General features: G+C 39.7%; 1 protein-coding gene, 1 long non-coding RNA gene and 3 other non-coding genes across 12 annotated transcripts in view; all 5 read left to right on the top strand.

The window, feature by feature from the left end:
- PHACTR4 (phosphatase and actin regulator 4) overlaps window positions 1-13,333 on the top strand; it is a 108,335-nt gene extending 95,002 nt beyond the window's left edge. For all 8 annotated transcript variants that reach the window (XM_063106309.1, XM_063106317.1, XM_063106310.1 and 5 more), the window contains 7 exons: window positions 23-210; window positions 1,117-1,270; window positions 4,714-4,769; window positions 5,938-5,999; window positions 7,223-7,360; window positions 8,022-8,098; window positions 10,908-13,333. In XM_063106309.1, the coding sequence (XP_062962379.1) occupies window positions 23-210; window positions 1,117-1,270; window positions 4,714-4,769; window positions 5,938-5,999; window positions 7,223-7,360; window positions 8,022-8,098; window positions 10,908-10,923 (691 nt within the window). In that variant the 3' untranslated portion in view covers window positions 10,924-13,333. The remainder of the gene's footprint in view (window positions 1-22; window positions 211-1,116; window positions 1,271-4,713; window positions 4,770-5,937; window positions 6,000-7,222; window positions 7,361-8,021; window positions 8,099-10,907) is intronic.
- Window positions 13,334-18,318: 4,985 nt separating this feature from the next.
- On the top strand, window positions 18,319-18,425 carry LOC134385318 (U6 spliceosomal RNA). Its single transcript, XR_010024310.1, has one exon. It is a non-coding gene; the product is annotated as a U6 spliceosomal RNA (small nuclear RNA).
- A 699-nt stretch (window positions 18,426-19,124) lies between these two features.
- LOC134384950 (uncharacterized) lies at window positions 19,125-21,928 on the top strand. Its single transcript, XR_010024273.1, has 4 exons — window positions 19,125-19,154; window positions 19,942-20,002; window positions 20,331-20,362; window positions 21,294-21,928. It is a non-coding gene; the product is annotated as an uncharacterized LOC134384950 (long non-coding RNA).
- On the top strand, window positions 20,031-20,233 carry LOC134385348 (small nucleolar RNA SNORA73 family). The gene has a single exon (XR_010024330.1). It is a non-coding gene; the product is annotated as a small nucleolar RNA SNORA73 family (small nucleolar RNA).
- LOC134385347 (small nucleolar RNA SNORA73 family) lies at window positions 21,022-21,226 on the top strand. Its single transcript, XR_010024329.1, has one exon. It is a non-coding gene; the product is annotated as a small nucleolar RNA SNORA73 family (small nucleolar RNA).
- Window positions 21,929-24,664: the final 2,736 nt, after the last annotated feature.

A 24,664-nucleotide genomic window follows, 5' to 3' on the forward strand; every position in this document is an offset into this window, starting at 1 on the left:
CATAATTATATTAATTTGTTAGTCCAGATGATGAAGAAGAGCAAACCTGCCCATTGGCATTCAGTGAAGACGTGATATCTACCTCAGTCGTCCCTAAACTACCGCAGTATCTGCAGGAGGAAGAGGAAGAGGAAGAGAAGGAGAGTGACTCTGATTCAGAGGGTCCCATTCAGTACCGAGATGAAGAGGATGAAGATGACAGCCATCAGAGTAAGGAAGGGAGGGAAAAGCAAAACAGAACATTCTTTTACAGATAAAGCTACTTGTTGGTCTTAACAAGTGTAAGATGGTCAGAAACAGTAACCTCTCCCATCAAGTCATCTGGCTGACTGATATTGGAGGCTACTGTGAAGGACTCCTTGTCCTTGCTGTCATCCCTCTGCTAAAACAAGCCATGAGAGGAAGCCAAATAGATCAAGTCATTCAGGTTTTTATTTCTTTGTTTTTGATTTAAAAGCTATTCACCTTGATGGTATAAAAGAATATGAAGTAGAGGAAAGCTGGCACATCAGCTAAGTTGAAAAGACCAAAGTGATGCTTTCCTTCAGTCTAATGAACTTATTGTCATAAGGCAAAGAAAAAAACATGTACAGTGTACGTACCCATAAATCTTTGTAAGTAATAGAATTCGGATTCCTAAAAGCGGAAAAGCAACTTAAAAAACAGATTATAAGATGTTTTAGTGTGAAAGTCTTTATGTTTTAAGTCATAGGTCTGTCTATGCTTAGATTCTTTCTTCTCTAGAAACTATTACTAAGGAGAAAAATATACAGGTTTGATAGAAAAGGGAAGATACCTCTTTCTATCCTGTCTGAGTCCATCTGGCTAAAAAGATTTTTAGGGTTTTTTTTAAATAAGTGGTTTTTTGGTAGCTGGCCAGTAAGGAAATGGTGTTAACAGCACCACGCTCTAACCAAGTGAGCTAACTGGCCAGCCCTAAAAAGATTTTTAGTTGTCTTCAATTTTATACAAACCTTGATATTTGACTGGATCATTTGAGACCAAGTGGGAAGCTGTGGTTTATATTTATTCAGACTCATGCCTAGCTCCAGGTAAGGCTGAGATTTGGGCTTCAAGAGTCAAGCTTCTACATTTTTCTTTTCCCTTTGTACAAAGGTGCTCTGGCCAACAAAGTGAAGAGAAAAGACACATTGGCAATGAAGTTGAACAACAGACCCAGTGAACCAGAATTGAATCTGAATTCTTGGCCTCATAAAAGCAAGGAGGAGTGGAATGAAATACGGCACCAGATTGGAAACACACTAATCCGGTAGGCCTTTGCTTAGATTAGCTTGATTTGATTTGATTATGCTGGTGTGTGTGTTAGATGCTTGCTTTGTGGTGGAACATTCATTTATCTTTCTCTTTTAAATATATTTTTAAAAAATACATACTGGATACAGTTGGGTATTCTCTACGAATTTGGAAATTATGGAATTAGGTGATTCTGAGACCTTTAAACCAGGAGATAGAAATGAGTTTGCAAAAGTTTCTGGAGAAGTTAGGGTGGTTCTTAGGACAGCAAGACTTCTTTCACTTTTTTAGCCAATTGCTGAACCACAAGATGCCAACCCAAAAAACAATCACACCCATATTTTTTATTATATCTGTTTCATATGTTCCATGTAACTGCCTCCTTTCAAAGTGTCAGTATATTTTTCAAGTCATCTGGACCAAAAGCATAGATAAACTGAATGCAGGCCAGCTTCCTGCATATGTAATACCCATAAGAATCCAGGTATATAGACAGGCGTTTGCCTGGCACAGATGTTTCTCCCAGTAGAGAGAGGAAAAGGAGATCTAACTCTTAGCATATTCCCTACAAAATAATTAACTGAGGATGTCCATTAGTTAAAATATATTTTTCTCTCTTTCCTCAGACACCTGGCTTTACTATGTTGTATGCTGCACCTAGGGACAAGTTTAGCCCTTTGTCTTCCGATAGACACTTTTTGGATCCTGAAACCATTCTCTGCAGCTTTACTTAAATATACAGAATGGTCAGCCTGTATGACCTCTATGGTCTGATTCCTGTTGAAATTAAGGGAAATTAAAGGGAAAGGAAGTAAAAGGTCTCCCCTTGCTCTGACATTCATAACTCACAGGTCACCAATCTGGAAATCAATTTGGTAGATGTGCATCTGAGTATGGTACCAAAAGTTCATCTTAGGTAAAGTTAAAGTGTTTGACCTTTTACATTTAAAGTGCAGAGATTTAGTATTTGTATGCATTACACATTTATTGACTCATTCATTCATTTTATTTTGAAAAACCATTTCAAACTTAAAGTTGCAAGAATATATGAAGTACTTCAGAAAGTTCATGGAAAAATAGAATTGAGAGATAATATGAATCTATCCATGAACTTTTTAAAGTACTTTCGTATGCCCTTCACCTAGAAGGGTGTTAACATTTCCACACTTGCTTTATCAACTATTGTGTGCTCGTTCTCTCTGTACACACATACATATATTTTTCCCCTGAACTACTTGAAAATAAATTGCAGACATCATGATTCTTTACTCTTAAGTACTCATGTTCTCTCCTATGAACAGGGGCATTCACTTACATAGTAACCACAGCATACTTAACAAATTCAAGAAATTTAACATCAATACAATATTTTTGTCTCATATACCATCCATACTCACTTTCACCAATCATCCCAATAATGCCTTTAATAGCAGTTTTTCCCCAGGTCTGGCGTAGAGTCTAGGACTATATATTTAATTGTTGTCTCTCTGGTCTCCTTTAATCTGAAACAGTTGCTTAGCCTTTTTGTTTATTTTCTGTTATGATATTATCACTTTTTATGAACATAAGGCAGTTATTTTGTGGAATGCCCCTAAAGTTGAATTTGTCTGTTTCCTCATTGTGAGATTCTGGTTATGTTCTCATTTACTTGTTTGTTGTCTTCCCCATGACATCCCATTTCTTCCCTCAGCTTGATGTAAGTAGGAAACTCATCTTTCTTGTCTACCACTATACATATTCCCAAGACCTGGGAACAGTCTTATTTGCAGACTCTTGGAAGACATGTTATTATTGCTTTAGTCACTATGTGGAGGAAACTAAAATAATCCTCCTTTCTATCAAACTGTGATTTGCAAAGATTTTCTCCTAGTATAAAAGTAAAGAAATACATGTTCAGTACTTTTATTTTTGTTCAAAAATTACCAAGAACAGAAAAAAATCACCCGTAATCTTAAACCCTATAAACCAGGGTTCAGCAAACTTTTTCTGTGAAAAACCAAATAGTATGGACTGGCCAGTTAGCTCAGTTGGTTAGAGTGTGGTGTTATAACACCAAGGTCAATGGTTCAGATCCCCACACCGTCCAGCCACCAAAAAAAAAAAAAAAAAAATTGTAATTTTATAAAAAAAAAAAAAACGCAATGAGATATCAGTACAGGTCCATTATGCAGGCAGCTAAAGAGTTGAATAATTAGGTAGCTCAAATACTGTCTGAGAAGTATAAATGAAAGGTAAGAAATGAATACTTTTCTCAGGGCTGGCCCATGGCTCACTAGGGAGAGTTCAGTGCTGATAACACAAGGCCACGGATTCAGGTCCTACATAGGGATGGCCGGTTAGCTCACTTGGGAGAGCGTGGTGCTGACAACACCAAGCCAAGGGTTAAGATCCCCTTACCGGTCATCTTTAAAAAAAAAGAAAAGGAATGAATACTTTTAGATTCCAGAAATGACAAATTGTCATTGGTAACATCTCAGAACTGTTGAGAAGAGAAACTTCATCAAATACTTCACAGAGAGCACTGAAATTAAAATCATAGAGTTACAGAATATTACTCAGAAAAAGACAACCTTAAATTCCAGTGGTTCTTAAACCACTGGTTTAAAACTCCAAAGAGGGACATTACAGTCATATGAGAAGGTCTGCATAAAAACAAGCAAACAGACAAAAAAAAAAAAAATATATATATATATATATATATATATATATATATATATATATATTCTCATCCCTTACACTGATTTCCTGAATTAGGATTTCTATTAACATGCCTTGGGAATATGTGTTTTTAATAAAGTATCCAATGCTTCTGAAGGAGCAAACTTATTTGGGAGTCACCAGTCTAGTTTAAACCTTTACTTTACAGATGAGGATGCTCAAAGTCTAACTGAGCTTTTTTGTGGTGATAGCTCATATTGATGTGAAAGCTAGAACTGAAATTGTGGCCTCCTGTTTGTATGTACATTTCCTTTTTATAATGTAGTATCTGTGTTAGCACTTTCAATGTTAAAATTATTTCATAAACAATCAGATAAATAAATGAAATAGATCAGTTTGAAAATTTATTGATTTCTCGGGCTGGCCCCGTGGCTCACTCGGGAGAGTGCAGCGCTAGTAGCGCTGAGGCCGTGGGTTCAGATCCTATGTAGGGGTGGCCGGTGCGCTCACTGGCTGAGCATGGTGCAAACAACACCATGCCCAGGGTTGCGATCCCCTTACCAGTCAGATTTAAGAAAAAGAAAATTTATTGATTTCTTACTTTTTTTTTTACGGCTGGCTGGTACAGGTATTGAACTCTGGACCTTGGTATTATCAGCACCACACTATAACCAGCTGAGCAACCAGCGAACCCACTTTCTTACTTGTGTAGGGGCTAATATAAACTATGGCAAAAAAATCTTTATAAACAAGATTAGGAGGTTTAACACAGATAATACCCTTATTTTCTTTCATTTTTAGGAGACTGAGTCAAAGACCAACACCAGAAGAACTAGAACAACGGAATATACTGCAACGTGAGTCCAGCTGTGGAAATAAAGTTGTATACATTTTCTTTATGTGTTTCTGACTTTAATATACATAAAAAAGATAAAAAGGATTTGGTACAAGGACTAAGGATTGTACCAGTCAGGAAAAAACTATTTATATTTTTTCCCCTGAAAGATCAGAGTTCCCCCAAGCTTCCTTTGGAAGATGCCATTATGATATTGTTAATGTACCATAATACCCTAGAAATATCCTGTGACTGTCTTGGGCATTTGGGAGGGCTTGACAGTGTGTGAGAGATACAGCTCAACTTTTCCCTGTCTTTAGGGAACTAAGATAGTGGCTATGCATGTGGCTCTATAGTCACCAAGTAGAACGATGTATTTAATTTGCTGTCTGTGTACATGATTAACTTCCTGATATAACATTCTAATATAGTATGGATTTGACTTGTTTCTCCAGAGTATAGAGTAAAATTTGGCATAGAAAACCATGTCACTGAAGAGGTTTAGTTTTCCCTAGCGTTACTTGTGGGCGTAATCAGTCTGATCAATCTATCCCCTGTTCTCCCAGCACTATTTGCGTGTGCACAGCATAGTCACTTAGTAAATTTTAAAATGTGGGAGCCTTTATAGACATATAACATGAAATTTGGTTATATTTATTTTCCATTCTTTTAATTATTCTTGAGCAAGAATCTGCAAACTTTTTATTTTCTTTTTTAATAGCAAATTAAAGCACTGGATGCAAACTTTTTCTTAAAGGGCACATAGTAAATATTTACAGCTTTGTAGGCTAAAAGCAAACAGAAACTGTCATGTGGGTACTTATAAAACCATTTAAAAACATAAAAACTGGGCTGGCTGATTAGAGCGTGATGTTATGACACCAAGGTCAGGGATTCAGATCCCCGTACTGGCCAGCCACCAAAAAATTTTATTTTAATTGTAAAGACCATTCTTAGCTCATGGGCAGTAAAAATAAAGGTAACAGGCCAGCTAGTTTGCTGATCCAAGCTTGCTCTTAAGTATTTGACTATACCAGTTGACAAGAAAACTGTCTTGATTAGCCATTCCCAAAATTAGTATTTTATTCTTATTTGGACCTATAAGAAATATTTGTGGCATAATTACTAAAAAGTTTGATATGCAAATTGGCATTTTAAAGTAATATTCTGTTTCTGACTGTTATCTGTAGCTAAAAATGAAGCTGATCGTCAGGCAGAAAAACGAGAGATTAAACGTCGGCTCACTAGAAAGGTACTGCTGCCTGTGTGTTCGGTTTCAGTCTGTCTACTGACTATATCTTGTATTTGGATGACGTGTTTCACTGGAAAGAAATAAATTTGACTTTGCCACAGATTGCTATGAAAATATAACACATGATGCAAATATAGAAATAACATTATCAAGAGCTTTTTTTTCTTTCACTTTTAATACTATATATATATTTTTTTTTTAAATTTTTATTAATACTATATTTTAAAAAGGCCTGGCACAAGAAGGTGTTCAATAAATTTTGACTGGATAAATTTTGACCTTTTATTTGGTAGACCTGGGATTTTGATGTAGACTTTAAAACTTGATGTGTAGAGACAGTAACAGAAGAGTGTGTAGCATTCAGTTTTGCAAAGAAAACTGATTGTTTTGTAATCAGGGAAATAACCCTGAGTAATACCAGAAAAATATCAAGAACAATGATTCTCTCCTTCATCCTATATCAGTTAGGAAGGAATCTTTTTTGTACAGACTTGTGTTAGCTTTTAAGCCCCAGGATTAATCCCTTTCTCCTTTACTTCCATAAATTTGTAATTGCCTTCTGTAGATTCTGATTTGGTCTGAGTTCTCTAAATATTTCTTAAAGCTTGTAAGAATCTCCAGGAGAACCAGGGATCTAGATCCTCTTTTCCTGACTTATACCACTTCTTCCCTTCCCTAGGAACAGAGGAATTATCCTTGATAATCAGAGGCCATGGCTGGATTTAATGCCTTCAGATTGAGCAGGTTACCTGATTGTGCAACCTCAAATCATAGTTTGAGGTTGCATATTCCACTATCTTGGGCATTATTCATGTTGAAATAAAATTCACAAGTGCCTTGCTACCCAAAATGTGGTCAATGGATGAGCAGCATTGGCATCACCTGGGAGTTTCTAAGAGATGTTTAATCTCAGGCTCCACTCCACACCCACTAAATCAGAATCTACATTTTAAACCAGATCCCTAGATGATTTGTATGTATATTATAGTTTGGGAATCTCTGGATTATAGCAGTTGCTCTCAGTTTTAGCTGTACATTGAAGTGCTCTAAAACAAACAAACAAACAAAAAAAAAAAACTCCTGATACCCAGAACCTCTAGGGATGGGGACCCAGGAATCAGTAGTGTTTAAAGCTCCGCTGGTGATTCCAGTGTGCAGTGAAGGGGGAAGAACTTGATGTCTGTTTCCTGGCGTAGTGAACTAAGAGGCTCCATTTATTTCAGCTCAGTCAAAGGCCAACTGTGGCTGAGCTACTTGCCAGGAAGATTCTGAGGTTTAATGAATATGTCGAGGTAACAGATGCTCAAGATTATGACCGGCGAGCCGACAAGCCTTGGACCAAACTGACCCCTGCTGACAAGGTAACTGGAAAGCACTCACAAGCTCTCTCCTCTCTCACTCGTGCGTGCGCTCTTTTTCTCTTTTCTGTATTTGAAGGATTCAAGATACTAACTAGAAGGGGGAGCCATAACAAAGCTTCTAGTTTTGATACAATGTTACATTTCAAATCGAAATACAAAATGCCAAGATGTATTTACCAAAACTTTATACTAATGACTCCATCACCAATACTTAAAGAAATGAAAATCCCTGCTCTATCACAGAGAAAAAAATTCAAAGGAAGTAAAACACGTTTTTAACAGTGATGTTATGTTTGGTTAGAGGGAGTTTAGGTGGTATATTTTAGTAATGACTCATATTTTACCATTATAATGGGAAAAGTATTCTTACATGCTGTGAAAACTATAAAATCTACAATATCTCCTTTAAATTTTTCAAATATTTTGATTTAACTCGAGATTTTAGGTTTATTATGAGATAAATGGCGTCAGGGAAGGCAATGTGTATTGGGCTCAGAGCTTGGCTCAATGTGTTGACCTGGCTTCTTTCCTCCCTTTGGGTTGCTTGCAAGGCCTTGCACTGATTCGTGGAGTTAAGCACAATAGAGAATACATGGCAAGTCACAGTGCTACACTACAGCAGACAGAAGATGCTGAAACATTTTTGTTTTTTAATCCACAGGCTGCCATAAGAAAAGAATTAAATGAATTTAAAAGCTCAGAGATGGAGGTTCATGAAGAGAGCAAACATTTTACACGGTAAGACCCAAAACACCCAAATACTATGAGCTAAGTAGATCATCCAAAAAAAACAAACATACCTGACTTGTTCAGATATGAAGAACTCTAACGACATTGTTAAAAAGGAGGATACTCAGTGCTCATTGCAAGAAGACTACATTCAGAGAACAGGATGAGATCTAAGAGGCAATAGTAAATGCCTATTCCGAGTGTGGCATTTTATGTACATTATGTTATTTAATCCTTGCAATGAACCTATAAGTTGTGTTAATATCCCCATTTTGTCAATGAGGAAGTAGAGGCTCAGAAGGGTTAAGACTTGCTAGTAAGTTGTAGATCCAGGATTTGGAGAAAATAATGAATGACTTCAAAGCCATGGGGTGCTATCTTCCCTTCACCGTGTTCTCACAGGTTATGAATGAAGAGATTGTGCTGAGTTCGACAAGACTTTGCCCTTTCTGGTTTCACTTCTGTCTAGCACAGTTGGTCTTACCAACTTAGATTATAAACTTCATTTTAATTAGCTGTCTTCATGAAACAAGACAAGAAGTGTTTTGATTTGGAATTACTATAATGATTATGGACTCACCAATATCTGAAGAATCAGTTAGCCACAAGTGGAATCAGTGAAGTATATGTATATGTGACTCTCAGAACACTTATAAAGAGGCCAAATGAAGGAAGATATAATGACAGTTTAATAAGAAGGAACAAGCAAATAGGAAAATGGAAAGTAAGGGCTGGCCATTTAGCTCAGCTGCTGAGAGTATGATGCTGATAACACCTAGTTCCAGGGTTTGATCCCTATACCAGTCAGCTGCCCCACCTCTCACCCCGCAAAAGATGGAAAATAAAATGTTAAGTGTTTTTCCATCACAGTTATTCTGATTACAGAATTTTTTTATACTGAACTCTGACAGAAGTGGAGAAGGCAGATTCTTCGAACAGCAATAACTCCATTCAAGGCACTATAATATGAACACAAATGATAAACCATACTTGCCTACAAGGACTTCTTAGTCTAATCTGGAAAAAGACCTGTGTATTACTAAATACAATACAATTAATATGATAAATGCCTCAGTCTGCAAGGATTCATATCTGAATTCTACCATTTCCTGGTTAAGTCAATGTTAGCTATTTTTGTTGTTATTATTTGTAGTAATAAAGTGCTACAGTGAGTGGGGGCCGGCATGTGGCTCACTTGGGAGAGTGTGGTGCTGATAACACCAAGGCCACGGGTTCAGATCCCTATATAGGGATGGCCGGTTAGCTCACTTGGGAGAGCGTGGTGCTGACAACACTAAATCAAGGGTTAAGATCCCCTTAACGGTCATCTTTAAAAAAAAAAAAAAAAAAAAAGTGGGCCGGCCCCTGGCTCACTTGGGAAAGTGCGGTGCTGATAACACCGAGGCCATGGGTTCAGAGCCTATATAGGGATGGCCGTTTCGCTCACTGGCTGAGCGTGGTGTTGACAACACCAAGCCAAGGGTTAAGATCACCTTACTGGTCATTTTTTTTTTAAAAAAAAAAGAAGAAGAAAGGAAAGAAAAGTGCTACAGTGAGCAAAGTAAAGGAATAGTTTTTGCTAAAGGAAGGTCATAGAGGACATGATATTTAGACTGGATCTTAAAAGTATGCGAAATAATTGATCTGGACAATAAGGAAGGAAAGAACATTGCAAGTAGAAGGATCGGCATAAGCAAGGCTATGGGGAGTAGGAAAATGCATAGTGTTTCTGGGTGAGAGAAAATGTGCCTGTCGAAGAGGATGTGTGGGGCAGTGTGGTGAAGATAAGCCAGGAAAATGGGTTAGTTACAGTCCCACCTTAAAGAGGTGTAACATCCTAGCATAACTTTGACTGACATCAGGATGTTGGAACCACTAGAAGTTTGTACGTGGGGAATTCTGTGTGTTTCAGAATAAGCTCTGATGAAATTGTGGAAGGTGGTATGAGATGAAGAGATTAGTAGAAAGAAAACCAGTTAGGAAGTGACTGAAATAGTGTGCATAGTGGTAGCTCAAACCAGGGAAGTGATAGTGAGAATGCAAAGGAAATAGATTTGAAAGACATTTCAAGCATGGAATCAACAAGACTTAGCAATCTGTTGGATTCTAGGGATGAAATAAAGGAAGTAGTCAAAATGACTCCCATATTTCTAACTTGTATTTTTTGAGGTCTGTGAAGACAATAAGGAGTTCATATGAACAGTTTAGTTTATCCAATAAATATTTATTGAGCATCTACTACATGATACAGTGCCAGCCAGGTCCTTGGGATACAGCAGGGAACAAGATAAAGTCTCTGTCCTTAAGGAGATTTATTCTAAAAGATGAAGGAAGACAATAAGCAAACTGAAAAATAAATTATATATGTTGAGTTTGACAAGCGTGTGACACATTGAGATGGAGATGCCTAAAAGATAGTTCGATATTCAGCCTAGAGTCCAGAAAGGAAGCCATAATCTTTAGCATTATATCTAAAGATATAAATGAGAGAAAGTATTGGACCTTTAGGGAGAAAATTATTTTTTATTCAAAGGGTGGAGAGAGGAAAATGAACAAGGACAGCATACTGAAGAAGAAGAGTAACTGAAGGAAAAGGAAAACTAGGGAAAAGATTGTGTTACAGAAGCCAAGAGAAGAGAGTTAAGGAAGAAGGAGGGGGTCAGGAGTTTCAAGTGCAACAGAAGGTCAGGTAGAATTAGAATGGAGGAGAGGCAATTTTTTAATAATTAGGATATAACATTTCATTACTACTGATATAATAATAGTAAAGCAGTCTACATTATCTAATAACTTGTCTCTTTTTGATCATCTGTTTTAGCTACCATCGTCCATGATGCTGATGTTGGAGAGAGGAACTAAACCCCAAAACAGGGCTGCTTTGCTGCTTCAGTCTCCAGAGTGACACATGGAGGGAGCTTAGCACTTCCTAGCACAGCTAGAATTGTGTCCTCTAGGATCTAGTTCTGGAATGAACAGCACTTCTATGAATGTAGCATTTCACTGGAACGGATTCTCATGCACTGCCCCTGGGGCAAAACTGAACACTTCATCGGTGCTTTTGAACCTTTTGACATTGCAGCATACTTGGGTTTTCCCTCACTAGCCACCAAAGGTCTGGGCCACTTGCAGGTTCCAAGTTTTATTTGCTGCACCACACCCTCATCCCAAGATGACTGCCTATGCTGAGGGACATTAGCACCATTAGCCTTACCTGTCCTGCCCTCGTTGTGAGACCCCTTCTGTAGGCACTAAATTCCAGCCATCATATCCAATTGGTGGTGGGGAAATTTTCTGGACACCCCCAACCTTCTGGCAAAGGGGTCCCCACCTCCAGGGGAAGCTTTCATGCCACACTTGCATGTCAGTTGAAAGCACTGCACTGTATCTCTTGTAACACAGCAATATAATCTTCAGGCACTGGAGCCTGAGAGGAAGCTCAGGATATGACATGTTCCTCCTTTTTGGCACAAGTCATTCCTGATTTTTATTAAAAAATGATCTGAAGAAGTCACGGGAACATATCTTTTTCCTGTCTATTAAACAATCTGAGCTGCAGCCAGAATCGAAGTTGGTTAAATGAGAAAGCATGTATATTTTCCAAATGCACATGCGCCACATACCACATATACAACAGCTATTCCATAAGATTATAATGGCTATACAGTATAGCCTAGGTGAGTAGTAAGTAGGCTATACCATCTAGGTTTGTGTAAGTGCACGCCATGATGCTTATACAATGGTGAAATTGCCTAGTAACATATTTCTCAGAACATATCCCCATTGTTAAGCAGTGCACGAGTATATATAAATATTAAAAAAAAGCCTTAATATTAATGCCAATTTGGAAATAATCTGACTTGTGGCTTAAATTTTATAGGCTGTTGTACTTTTATTGTACCAAATGATATTCTAAATGACTTCAACCCATAAGTGTATTCTCCGTAAAGCAGAGTTGTAGCAACTCTGGGAGCACTTCAGTGCTGCCAGCTCTCACACTTCCAGCTGAATAACAGCAAGGTCCTAAGGGATATGAGTGCTGGAAAGGAAATGGTCTTTGGCGAAGCAAGGAGGGGCACGATCATGGCCCACTGCTCCTCTGTTCTCAGTGCTGTTTGCCCTCTCCTGCTGTGTGCTTCCTCTTCACTACCACACCGATCCTCCTCCTGACCCTCTCTGGCAGCTTGCACCTCACTCGCGCCTCCTCTTCCAGGCTGTACCCAGTGTGGTTAGTGCCTAGGCACTGGCTCAGCCCCTACCCCTTCTTGTGTTTGTAATATATATTAATATGATTTCCTAAAACAGAAGATTTGGTTGCTTTCTTTGAATTTTTATTAAAAACCATACGTCCTTACTATTTTCCTCTAATTCCTATCCACACTGTAAGTGGTAGAAAAAGAGTTTCTGTTCAACTGATGAATATGGCTTTTTTTCTTTCACTTTAATGTAGATTTCTTCTGATTTATTCTGCAGTCCCTGTCATTTGTTCTGTATGTAATCTTTCAATAGATTTTTCTTTCATATTGATGTAAGACTTAGCTTAAGAATCAGAGTATCTTTTCAAACAAAAAAGTTAAAGTGACCTTAAAAGGCATTGTCTTCTCTCTGTTTAGGGAAAGGGGGGATGAGGGTTTTTAACTTACTATCAAATATTTTATAGCTATGGAAATAATACTGGATCCACATCTCCCTTGAAGCTCATTAACATTTGGGATAGCTGAGGGAAGATATGTGACAATCCTACAAGTCTCTCAGAGGTCTGAATATAAGGTGGCCACACATTAACTGCTAACTTGACTTCTTCTAAACGATCTATCTTGTTCATCCGGAGACTGCTTGGCTTATGCTAGCATTCCAAAGCCTTCTATCACTGCCTTTCTTTTCCTTAATGTGCCAAGTTTGAAATAGGATTTGATTTCCCGAGCTCATTTTCTGCCTTCTCTGTGCCACCTAGGAGTCTGGTTCATATTTCAACTTATCCTGTTCTTTGTTGTTGTTGTTGGCTGGCCAGTCATTCATGTTCTTTTGTAACAAGATACTTTGGAGGTCAAGTCTATGCTGGTGTTTGTTTCGTTTTTATGTATATAAAAATGGATTTTGTGTTCCTTTTCTGTGTAAGTTGATACTTACACAGAAACTCACAATCATAATGTACAGAAGAAATAAAAGCCTGGTGTATTGTACTTCAAGATACTTCCCTGATGTACAGAATCTCCTTGTAAAATAAATGATTGCATTGTATATGAGTTTACCCATCAATGTTAATTATTAAAGTATTTTAGAATTTTAAAATACCAATCTATACTATTCTGTTGTGAGGTATTTATTTTTTTAAGTTCTACTTCATTCGAAAAGATTAAAGCCAGCTTATAAAATATTGCTAATGAACTTAAATGAGAAGTAGATGGGGGGGCAGAAATAATAGTAAGGACATTAAATGTATCCAGAGGTGAGGGTCAGTCATGTTCTTGTCTGTCTGTGTACAAATATGGAAAAAGAAGAGGCTGCAGAGAGGAGAGCCACCTGTGAACCCTGTATTTACTAGGTACTGCACTAGGCACTTTATCCTATTTAATCCACCCCTAGCCTTTTAGGTTAGTGACAGTATACTTTACCAGTGAAGAAACTGAGGCGCAGTTGCTTTCCCAAGGTCAAAGCAAATTACGTAATCACTCTTAGCATATATTCGAGGACAAACACCTGAATCCCAATCAGTTGTTCCTACAAGGATTTACTCCATATGGACCACTTATAATCAGACTTCAGACTGACATCACAAAAGGACAGTTGGTACTATATGTCCTCCTTTCTGGCAAGCAGCCCAGTTTCAATCCAGGTGGCCTCAGCAATGACTCACTTTGTACCTGTCACTTCAGAAACTAGCCTTCTTTAACGCACCACCGTTTACCAAGGCTTAAAAGAAACCATGAGTCAGAACTGCTCATGTCATTGGATTCCACCTGCTCCCATATTTTCCTTCTACTAATCCTCCAAAGAGGCCCCAAATTGCTATTGCCCTTTTGAGATTAAACTGCCTCCAGAAGGCTGTTTTGAAGGTACACATTGCCCAATGTTTGCTTGAACCAATGGATTTTGGGTCTTTGTGGGCTTAGATAACTGTACCCCAAGAGATTGAGGTTTGTAAAACCACTATCAGAAAGGACAGGTCCAGGGCCGGCCTGTGGCTCACTCAGGAGAGTGTGGTGCTGATAACACCAAGGCCACGGGTTCGGATCCCGTATAGGGATGGCCGGTTAGCTCACTGGGTGAGCGTGGTGCTGACAACACCAAGTCAAGGGTTAAGATCCCCTTACTGGTCATCTTTAAAAAAAAAAAAAAAAAAAGATGAGAATGTTCAACAAAGAAAAGCCTAGCCTTGAAGCTGTAACACAGCCTAACCACTACTTCAAGTTTCTATTCTATTCCAGCCCTGGGAGGCATGAGGGGATAACCAGGAACTACTAGCAACCCAGACCTCTTGCTCCACCTGTCTTTTTGTGTGGATATTGTTAATTTCCCCAAGAATTTTGCCTCCTTAGTAGAGCGTAGAGATCATCTAACAGGAATAAACACCTTTAATTTCCCTCCATCTGGCACCGAGAAAACACACACATTTGTTCGCTTGCTTGCTTGCCTGTCTCCTTCCTACCACCTCCCCCCTCCCAGAAACAATCTTCCTTTGACCTTATTTTCTCTTCAACTTATGGCCCTATCTCCTGCTTTTCCTATACTCCCTTCACATAATCTATTCTGATATTAAACAACTTAAGTTCCTGTGCAGTCCAGGCAGTTAAGCTAAATGACTGACTGAGAAAAAAGAAGTGATGGAGATGTAAACTGAATAGTATTCTTGGCATGAGTTTATGATCTCTGGTCTGTACACAGTTTTCCCTACCTACAGCCATATTCACTCAACTCATTAAAATCTAAACTAAAACCTAACTAAAATGGCTTTCCCTGAGGTCATCAGTGACCTCTCAGTTAACTGCCACATCCAAAGGCCTATTTTCAGTTAATGCACTTGACTCTGCAGCATTTGATGCTTTGGGCCATGTTCTAGTCCTCAAAACTCTTCCTTCTTGGCTTCTGAGGCACCACTGTCTTCCGGTTGTCCTTCTATGACTGTGCTTTCTCTGTCCTGCTGGATTCTTCCCTGCCCATTTAAATGTTGGGTATTCATGTCCTCTCATCACTCTCCCTGTTCTCCCAAAGTAACTTCAGCCACCACCCTTATTCTGACAACTTCTAAATCTTTTATCACCAACTCAGATTTGTTGCTGGAGCTCCAACCCCCTATATCCAATTGCCCTTTAGATATATATACAGCCCGATGTTACCCAGATAACTTATACGCACCTCCAGTGTGGACCTTACTCTCTACCTCCACAACCTGCTTTGCCAATTATCAGGGTTAGAGACAACCATATGTTCAGTCTCCCAGGCCTGAAAGTTTGGTATTATCCTCAATTCCTCTCTTACCTCTCAACTCCAGTGGGAAAACAAATCCTACTTCAGAATTGTCTCTCGATTCCTGTATCTCTTCTTACCTTGTTTGCCTTCCAAGTTCAGAGCCGACATAATTTAATGGGACTTTATAACATCCTTCCTACCAGCATCTCCCATCTATCCTCCAATATTGTCACTAGAGTAACCTTTCTTTTCTTTTCTTTTTTTTAAAGATGACCAGTAAGGGGATCTTAACCCTTGACTTGGTGTTGTCAGCACCATGCTCACTCAGTGAGCAAACCGGCCATCCCTATATGGGATCCGAACCCGTGGCCTTGGTGTTATCAGCAACGCACTCTCCCGAGTGAGCCACGGGCTGGCCCTAGACTAACCTTTCTAAAATGCAAACACGATCACAGAAATTTTTTACTTCAAAATTTATTAGCCTCCACTTATGTGCAGGATAAAATTTAAACTCCTTAGTCTGGACTGTAATATATCTTGTAATTCAGTTTCTGCCTCCTTTTCAGTCGCATAGAAAGTCCACACAGTTCTCCCTTTAATGTCCTTCATCAAGCTGACTTCTCACTCTTCCTGGGAGACCACAGGCCTATCTTTCTACCTGCTAGTTCCTCAGCCTAGAATTACTGTCATCCACATCCCACCCCTTTACTTACTATTCCTACCAGTTTTAACTCGCCAGTGAAACTCTCAGCCTTTAGCGATTGTTTGGTTGCTGTGTCCTCTGTGTTTTCAGAATACCTTGCGCATGTCATACAGCACTTAGCAAGTAATATAATTTGCTGTCATGTCTGTTTTCTCCACTGTGAGTTGTCAAGGACAGAAAGTGTTTCATTTCAGAACCCCAGTCTCTAGTGCAATGTCTAGCAAATAATAAGGAACACCCACTAAGTAAAATGTTGATTGAGTGATTGAAATTAAACACTGTAATGTGGACAGAGAAATAGAATTATTTGTCTTCCTCTAAAACTACAGGTTCTGAAACATTTTGGGTTCATCACTCCTTTACAATCTTAGAAATTATTCAGAACTCCAAAGAATTTTTGTTTCAATATATATTGATACTTACCGTACTAAAATGAGAAATCTAAAAAATATTTAATACATAAATTAAAAAATAATCCATTACATGTTCACGTCAATAATATATTTTTATGAAAAAACTATTTTCCAAAAATAATTAGTGAGAAGAGTAGCATTGTTTTACATTTTTTACAAATCTCTTTAATGTCTATGTCTGGCTTAATAGAAGACAGTTCAATTCCTATATCTGTTTGTACTTTTTGTGTGTAGGGAGGAACTGGCTGGTACAGAGATCCAAACCCTTGACCTTGGTGTTACAAGGCTGCACTCTAACCAACTGTATTAGTCCGTTTTGTGTTGCTATAACAGAAACACCTGAGACTGGGTAATTTATAAAGGAAAGAGGTTTATTTGGCTTACGATTCCGGGACAGTTGCATCTGGCACGGGCCTCAGGCTGCTTCTACTCATGGTGGAAAGTGGCAGGCAGCTGATGAGTACAAGCAAATCCCTTGGCGAGAGGAAGCAAGAGAGAGAGAGAGAGGAGGTGCCAGGGTCATTTTAAGGAAGGAGCTCTCGCGGGAACTAATAGAGCGAGAACTCACTCATTACTCCCCCCCCTCCCCGTCCCCCCAGGGAGAGCATTAATCCGTTCATGAGGGATCAGCCCCCATGACTCAATCAGTTTCCAACACTGCCACACTGGAAATCAAATTTCCACATGAGTTTTGGAGGGGACAACACATCCAAACTCCATCACCAACTAAGCCAACTGGCCAGCCCTGCTTCTATATTTAATCTGTTGCCATCTGTTGTTTTGGTTTAAATATATGAAGAAAATCCAATCTCATACAGTTAAGTAATTGGAAAAGATGTCATCCATTCTTTCAAGTAAAATTTTATCTCGTGAAAAAAATGTGCCTCTTTCAATTCATAACTCAGTCGCATGAGTGCTTTTCCTGGAGACAACCACTGTACTTTTGCATGCAGCAAAAATGGTTATATGTACTTCTCGTTCTGTCACAGAGAATATTAAAGAGATACTCAAAGGTTGAGAATGAATAAAACAAATGATTTTTACTTCCTCATCAAGGACATTCTCAGGTGAAACTGAGTTTTCTTAAACTGATTTTGTGATGATGATAATGACTACCAACACAGTTTGGTGACAGGCCCTTGAATTGTGCTAAGACACCAGCAGTTTTACCCATCATTGTTTTTTACACCATCAGTGCAGATCAACATAGCAAAAAAGGCAAATAAAGTCTAAGTATTACTATGAAGTAGTTTTGACCTCACAGACACCCCCAAAAAAGTCTCAGAAACTCTTGGGTCTGCTGAGCACAATTTGAGAACCACTACTGTGGGCCTGTTTCACATCTTAAAATCTGGATATTGGGCCGAGCCCGTGGCGCACTTGGTAGAGTGCAGCGCTGGGAGCGCTGCGACGCTCCCGCCGCGGGTTCGGATCCTATATAGGACTGGCCGGTGCACTCACTAGTTGAGTGCCGGTCATGAAAAGGACAAAAAAAAAAAAAAAAAAAAAAAATCTGGATATTCATACCAATGTCTTAGAATTGCTGCGATGGTAAATAATGTATGTAATGCACCCAGCACAAAATCTAATATATAGGAGGAACACCATTAATATTTTTATTCGGTATAGCCCAGCTGTGATGGCTCTATATCAATTTATCTAACATTTATTTGCCTAACACCGTACTCAAAATTCTATCACATTATGTGCTCCCTTTGGCAGCACATATACTAAAATTGGAACGATACAAAGAAGATAAGCATGACCCCTGTGCAAGGACGACGCACAAATTTGTGAAGCGTTCCATTAAAAAATTCTATCACATCAGCAACATTTCACATGTAACATATATATTAAGCATTCTTTACTTGCCTGCTTCTTTACATTAGAAGGGTTCTGTGTGTTTGTGTGGTAAAATATACATAACATAGTATTTACCATTTTAACCAGTTTTAAGTCTACAATTCTACAGCATTAAGTACATTCATACTGTTGTGCATAAGAGGTCTTTAATTTTAGCCAATTCGTCGAGGAGCACTTCCATCCTATTTACCTCCACATTTATCACGTTTCTTTCACATGTGAAAGGGTAGATGCAATCCCTTTTGAGACTCTTTGCATTTCTCTAGATGTCTTTTTTTATTCTGCACACTTAACTGTCCCAAAGATTTTTGGCTAGTCTATCTAAAGCAATATCCTATAGATTGGGTGAACTGATTGAATAGAAGTAAACTTTCCACTCGGCACATACCTATCCAACTACATACCCGGAAACCTGTTTCCGTAATTTACATTCCCCAGCAAGATCCCGCGCGAAAGCTACAGTGTCGCGAGAGGCTTCTGAGCCAGGTTGGGGTGGGGCTCCACGGGCGGTAGCTACCCAGCAGCCTTAGCGGATTTCCGATTTCCCAAGGGCACAAGTTGCTGCGCAAGCGCAGTAGACATTCATAGACTTCCGGGCACTTCGTAGGGTATAAATAAGGATGCTTTGAAGTCACTCGGTCTTTTGGAGGGAGAGTGGCGCTTCCGCGATCTCTTCTTGGTGAGTCTTTTTACCCGTCTGTTTCCTCAGCTCTAGGTGTAGTACCAAGGTTCGACAACCGACCTTTTCTGTGAGGGTGATGTTTAGAAGGATTGTTTTAGCGCCTTCCGAGCCTGCGAAGGGGCTGGGCCGGATGTGGCCCGCGGAGGTTTCGCGACCACGGAGACCCCGGGCCTGCGGAGCTGCCCCCCGGCCCGCCGAGACTGACTCCGCGGCACGACCCCCGCCCTCCCAGTATCGCTCATCCCGCCGCTTATCTGTCTTCCTCCTAACGGACACGTTTTCCTCAGTGGAGTTGCACACAAACGTTTTATTCCGGGCCCCCATCGCGTTTAAGAATTCTTATCATTTTGAGGCAGACGACTTCTAATTCTGCTGCCGCTTATTTTTTTCATCATTGAGGTTATTGACGACTCCACGTGCTCCATTTGATTGAAGGATAGGTGAGCCTAGTTGCTGTCTCTGCTTTTGTCATTACTTTCTGCAGAGTGATGATAGCCATTTGAGGCTTTTAGATAAGATTGCTTGAGATACTTGGGGGAAGGTTAAGTACAATTTCTTTTCTTTCTTTTTTTTTTTTTTTTTGTCTTTTTCGTGACCGGCACTCAGCCAGTGAGTGCACCGGCCATTCCTATATAGGATCCGAACCCGCGGCGGGAGCGTCGCCGCGCTCCCAGCGCCGCACTCTCCCGAGTGCGCCACGGGCTCGGCCCAGAGTACAATTTCTGATACGTGACAGCTGATGGGTCTTAAGACTGAATTTCGTTTGGCCTTTTTGGAGTTACAGGATCTACCGTAACATGGATATCCAGAGGTGTTCGCTATCAACTAGATGTTTTTTAGAGCAGGTGTGTATAACTTAATTACGGTGACTACCCAACGTGGATACTCCCGGGAGGTCACTCTCCCCGGGCTCTGTCCAAGTGGCGTAGGGGAGCATAGGGCTCTGCCCCGTGATGTACAGTCCCTTTCCACGACGTTGGAGATGAAGCTGGGCCTTGTGTCTGCGCCTGCATATTCCTACAACTTCTCAGTCCTGAGGACAATGACTGAGGAGACAAACCATGCAGGAAACAGCCCTCTAGAACAATCGGGATCTAAGTTCGTTCTACATGGTTAAGAAAAACTTGCTTTAAAATGTTTCCTGTATTTATAAATTAATATTTTGTTTTGCAGAATTTGCTGACGATTTCAAATACTTATTTGGGGTAAGTAAATCTCCGAATTGTTTTTTGCTTATCAGTGTCGGCATTTTCTGAAATAGCTCGGACTGAGGTGATCCTTGTACTCATCAAGATCTACCTCTGAGGCATTTAGTCGTCCTAAGCCAAATAGTCATATTGCTTGATATATCCAAATATAACTTTGCTGCATTTATATAGGCACATTGGCATGATTTCTTGCCCATGATATGTATGCTCATGTTCTGAAAATTGCTTTTTAGTCAGCTCAGTACAATTTTCACATCTTTAATTCTCATGTGGTTGGGATTTCTACTTTACAAGTTGAGACTGGTAGTTTGGGTGACTTAATCTAAAGTTACAGTACCAAAGCTTGCACTGCAGCAATATAAAGTGTTGCCAGGCTCTGTCAGGGGAGCTAAGGGTTTCATTTTTTGTATAGCCCTTATCCACAATTTTGGGGAAGTTGAGCATGTGCACCTATAACCGAATAAAAAACAATAGCAAAAAATGCAGTGTGGAATTGGTTGAAAGTGGTTACTAACCCTAGTAGACCATAGAAACCCTCAGTCTTTTTCTCTTCATGTGTAGTCTGAGACCAGGAAAAAAGGAACTTGAAAATGTTCTGAGAGCTGATGTTTAGCAGTATTGAATTTGTCGCTCCAGTTTGTCTCCTATGAGGCATTCCAACGTGGATACTCCCGGGAGGTCACTCTGCCTGGGCTCTGTCCAAGTGGCATAGGGGAGCATAGGGCTCTGCCCCGTGATGTACAGTCCCTTTCCACGACGTTGGAGATGAAGCTGGGCCTTGTGTCTGCACCTGCATATTCCTACAGCTTCTCAGAGTCCTGTGGACAATGACTGAGGAGACAAACCATGCAGGAAACATGTTTAATGTCCTAAAATTTTGAATCGAAGATTGGTCTTCAGGAGTCTAATCTTGTTTATTTTCATTTAGGAAAGAAGAGGAGCTGCACTTTTCGCCACTGGCACTTAAATTTTCCATCTTTTGTTAAGCAGGGAGAGTTGGTAAAGTGGGTTTTTTTTAAGTTTTATAACTGGAAATGTTTGAAAATCTTTGGCATATTTTTGGCACATTTAATTCCTTTTTAAAGCTGCCCTTATTTACTTGGCAGGGGGAGTGGCTGGCTGGTACAGGGATCACATTCTGGACCTTGGTGTTATATCAGCATCATGCTCTAACCATTGAGCAAGCTGGCCATCCTCTAAAGCTGCCCTTTATACAGAAAAGTCTGCCATTACAGACTTAAGAATCATCTGGGTATTGATTAGAACAAAGTTGCCCAGGTGCCCTTAAAAAATAAGGAATTCCTGAAGGCATTCAATGTGGGCAGGTCTGTTAAGAAAGTATGGTCCTTTGAAGTGCCTATGAAGTCAAAATTTGTCATTACACTTAACATTTTCTCACCACTCTCAAGTAGACATGTCTTTAAAGAGATCTATATTGGCTTTGATTTCTAATGTAAACATTTGTAATTATCCTAACAACTCTGAGGTTTTTATTTTTTCTGAAAGCCAAAACTCACCTATATTTGCATGTTTAATGTTTATGAATTAAAAGGTGATTGTACACATTTGTGTGATTCCTTTTTTATGCGGGAGTAAATGCCATGATGTCACTGGCCAAATTAGTATTCTATGAATTGTGCTGGTTAACAAAACTACCTGTTACTGCTTCATTGGTTCAGTACTATTGGCCCTGAGATCGACTCACGATCTGTTGTCCCACCTTGTGTTTAGTTTATGTTGGCAAATATTTACCATATTCCTTGGGAAAATACGTATTAGATACTGATCAATTGTTCCATAGAACCCTGGCTGTACTTGGTTTAATAGGTCCAAAGGTGGATACAATTAAGGCATCTCATTCCAGTGAATTTAAAGGTGCTACTTACATGTAAACAATAGGTCACTGGACATGTGTGTTGAATGAGAAGTCTGCATTGAAAACAAAATGAATTGCTAGTTCAACTATTGCCACCACATAGTCCAGGACAATTGGCCTTAGCAAGTAGGTTTGGTATAAATATTCCACTTGTACAAGTAGTATACTGGTTAGTCCTCTACTGCCTGTATCTAAGCAAAGCAGTTGAGCCTGAAAATTGTCAGAATTAACCTGCCTCATGATGTGAGAAAGTTGAGTCACAATGGAACCCTTGTCAAGCCTCTGCACTTGGCTGCCAGCATTATAGGAAAGTCATGGGGTCCTGAAGGATGGGGACTAGCAGGAAACATCTAGAAGGTGAAGTCTAGCCCTTGAGTGGGGCTGAGTACTGGATGGGGTAGGTTTGAGGTAAGTGGTTGAATTGTAGCATATGGAGCTGCCCTCTGGACTATGTAATAGGGTGGTTGGGGCAGGAGGAGAGGTTATAGAAGCCAGCCATGAATATGGGGGAGAAACTGCTAGAGCTCCATTTTTTTTTTTTTTTTTTTTTAGAGCCAAGTTACTTTATGAGGTGTCCATCTAAATAAGCTAAGTCCTATCAAACCAGTAGCCACAGTTGTACTTGCCTGTGCCCAGGTATTGTATGGTTGGGAAAACCTAGAAAGGCTATGGAATTTAAGTCCAAAACTAGAAATGGAGCCTCTGCATAAACAAGGTATGAAATCACTGCTTGGGAAGAAGCCAGATGAGTGGCAGGGGCCTCCTTATTTTGTCCCCAGGACCAACCTTATGCCCAGCTCTCTCACATTTTCTACTTCTCTTGGTATCGTTGCTGCATACACATTTCTGGTTCTCAACAGATTCTCAGGTTGGGATTGGGCAACTGCAGTGCTGGGCAGGTGATAAATGCATTTCTTTCCTGACCAAGGTGTAACTGAAGCAAAGCTGCCAGCAGGTGTTGTAGGTCCCACTCTTAATGTTAGACCAGCTGGCAACATACCTTGCTATAGACTTCCCAAACAGGCTTTTCTGGCCTTTTTCTGCATGTATGCAGACAATCATATCAGTTGTCAAACTCAGGGAGTCAGACTGCCTGGGCAGGAGTCTTGATAGCACCACCTGCTGTCCATTAGACCTTGGGTGAGTCACAACCTCTCTGCCTCAATTTCATCATCTGTAGATGGGGATCATAAAAGTGCCTGCTCAGGGTTATAATGAGGATTAAATGAGTTAGTATTTGCAAAAAGCTTCTTATAATCCTCAGCACATAAATACTATGAATTTGTTAAATAATATTCTTTTATGGCTTTTCGCAAGCAAAGAACTAGGGACACTATCTGACATGTTGAGTAGTTTACTGCCAATCATATATCTACCATTGTAGCTGGGGTGGGGATCCAGACCCACGACTTTGGGGTTATAAGGCTGTGCTCTAACCAGCTGAGCACAGCCAGCCCAACATATCTAATATTAAACCATGCTTGATTTCACTTTGAATCTCCCTACCTTTCCAGAAGAGAAAAAGAGGTTCAGGAATTAGTAACTTGCCCAAAATCACCTAACTAGTAAGTAGCAGAATCAGAATTTGAACCTGTCCAAAGCCACATCATGATATGATAATAGCTTTGAGCCAGGCACTGTGATAAAATTTTGTATACATTATTTTATCTAATTCTCCACGTTCCTCTCTGTAAGTATTCATTTGTGCCCATTTGCAGATGAGGAAACTGAGGTTGGAGGATTTGAGAAACTTGCCCAAGTTTTTGTGTTTGGCTAATGTAGTAACCTACATAAAAGTTCAATTTCGGTTGCAGTGAATTATAAACCCACTATGCCTACCTTTACTTGACTCTAGAAAATATTAAAGTGGAGATGCGTGCATTTTCTGCAGAGTAAGGGGTCTTTCCCTGGCCACACTGCCCTGTTTCACCCCCGTCTTGTGCATGTCTTTCCCATATCTTTTTGACAGTACCCCACAGTACCCCTCCTCATGAGGATTTACCATGTGCTAGGCATTCTCTAATCCTCACAACAGCCCTATGTGGTGCAGGGACTTATCCATTTCATAGGTAAGGAAGACAATCAAGTTTAGGTTATTTGTCCAAGGTCATACAGAGCAGGATTTGAAGGTCTTTTGGTCTCTAGAACCTGAATTCTTTAACCACCACCCTCACCTCCCCTAAGAATCCAGAATGGCCTTATTGACACTCCAAGGCAGGTCTGGCACCTTTAGCATTCCTTGATGATCATTAGTATTCTCACAGATTATTTTCCAATTGATGTTCATCTAACCTAGTTAGAGGATCCTCAAGGAAAGGGACTGCATATGTAAGCTAAGTACCTAGTACTGTGTCTGGCATATAGCAATCACTGGTTGATGACTTCCTGCTTTGTTTTTCTGTGTTCTATTTCATTGATTTCTA

This window comes from Cynocephalus volans, chromosome 8, assembly GCF_027409185.1.
Source record: "Cynocephalus volans isolate mCynVol1 chromosome 8, mCynVol1.pri, whole genome shotgun sequence".
NCBI classification, from domain to species: domain Eukaryota; kingdom Metazoa; phylum Chordata; class Mammalia; order Dermoptera; family Cynocephalidae; genus Cynocephalus; species Cynocephalus volans.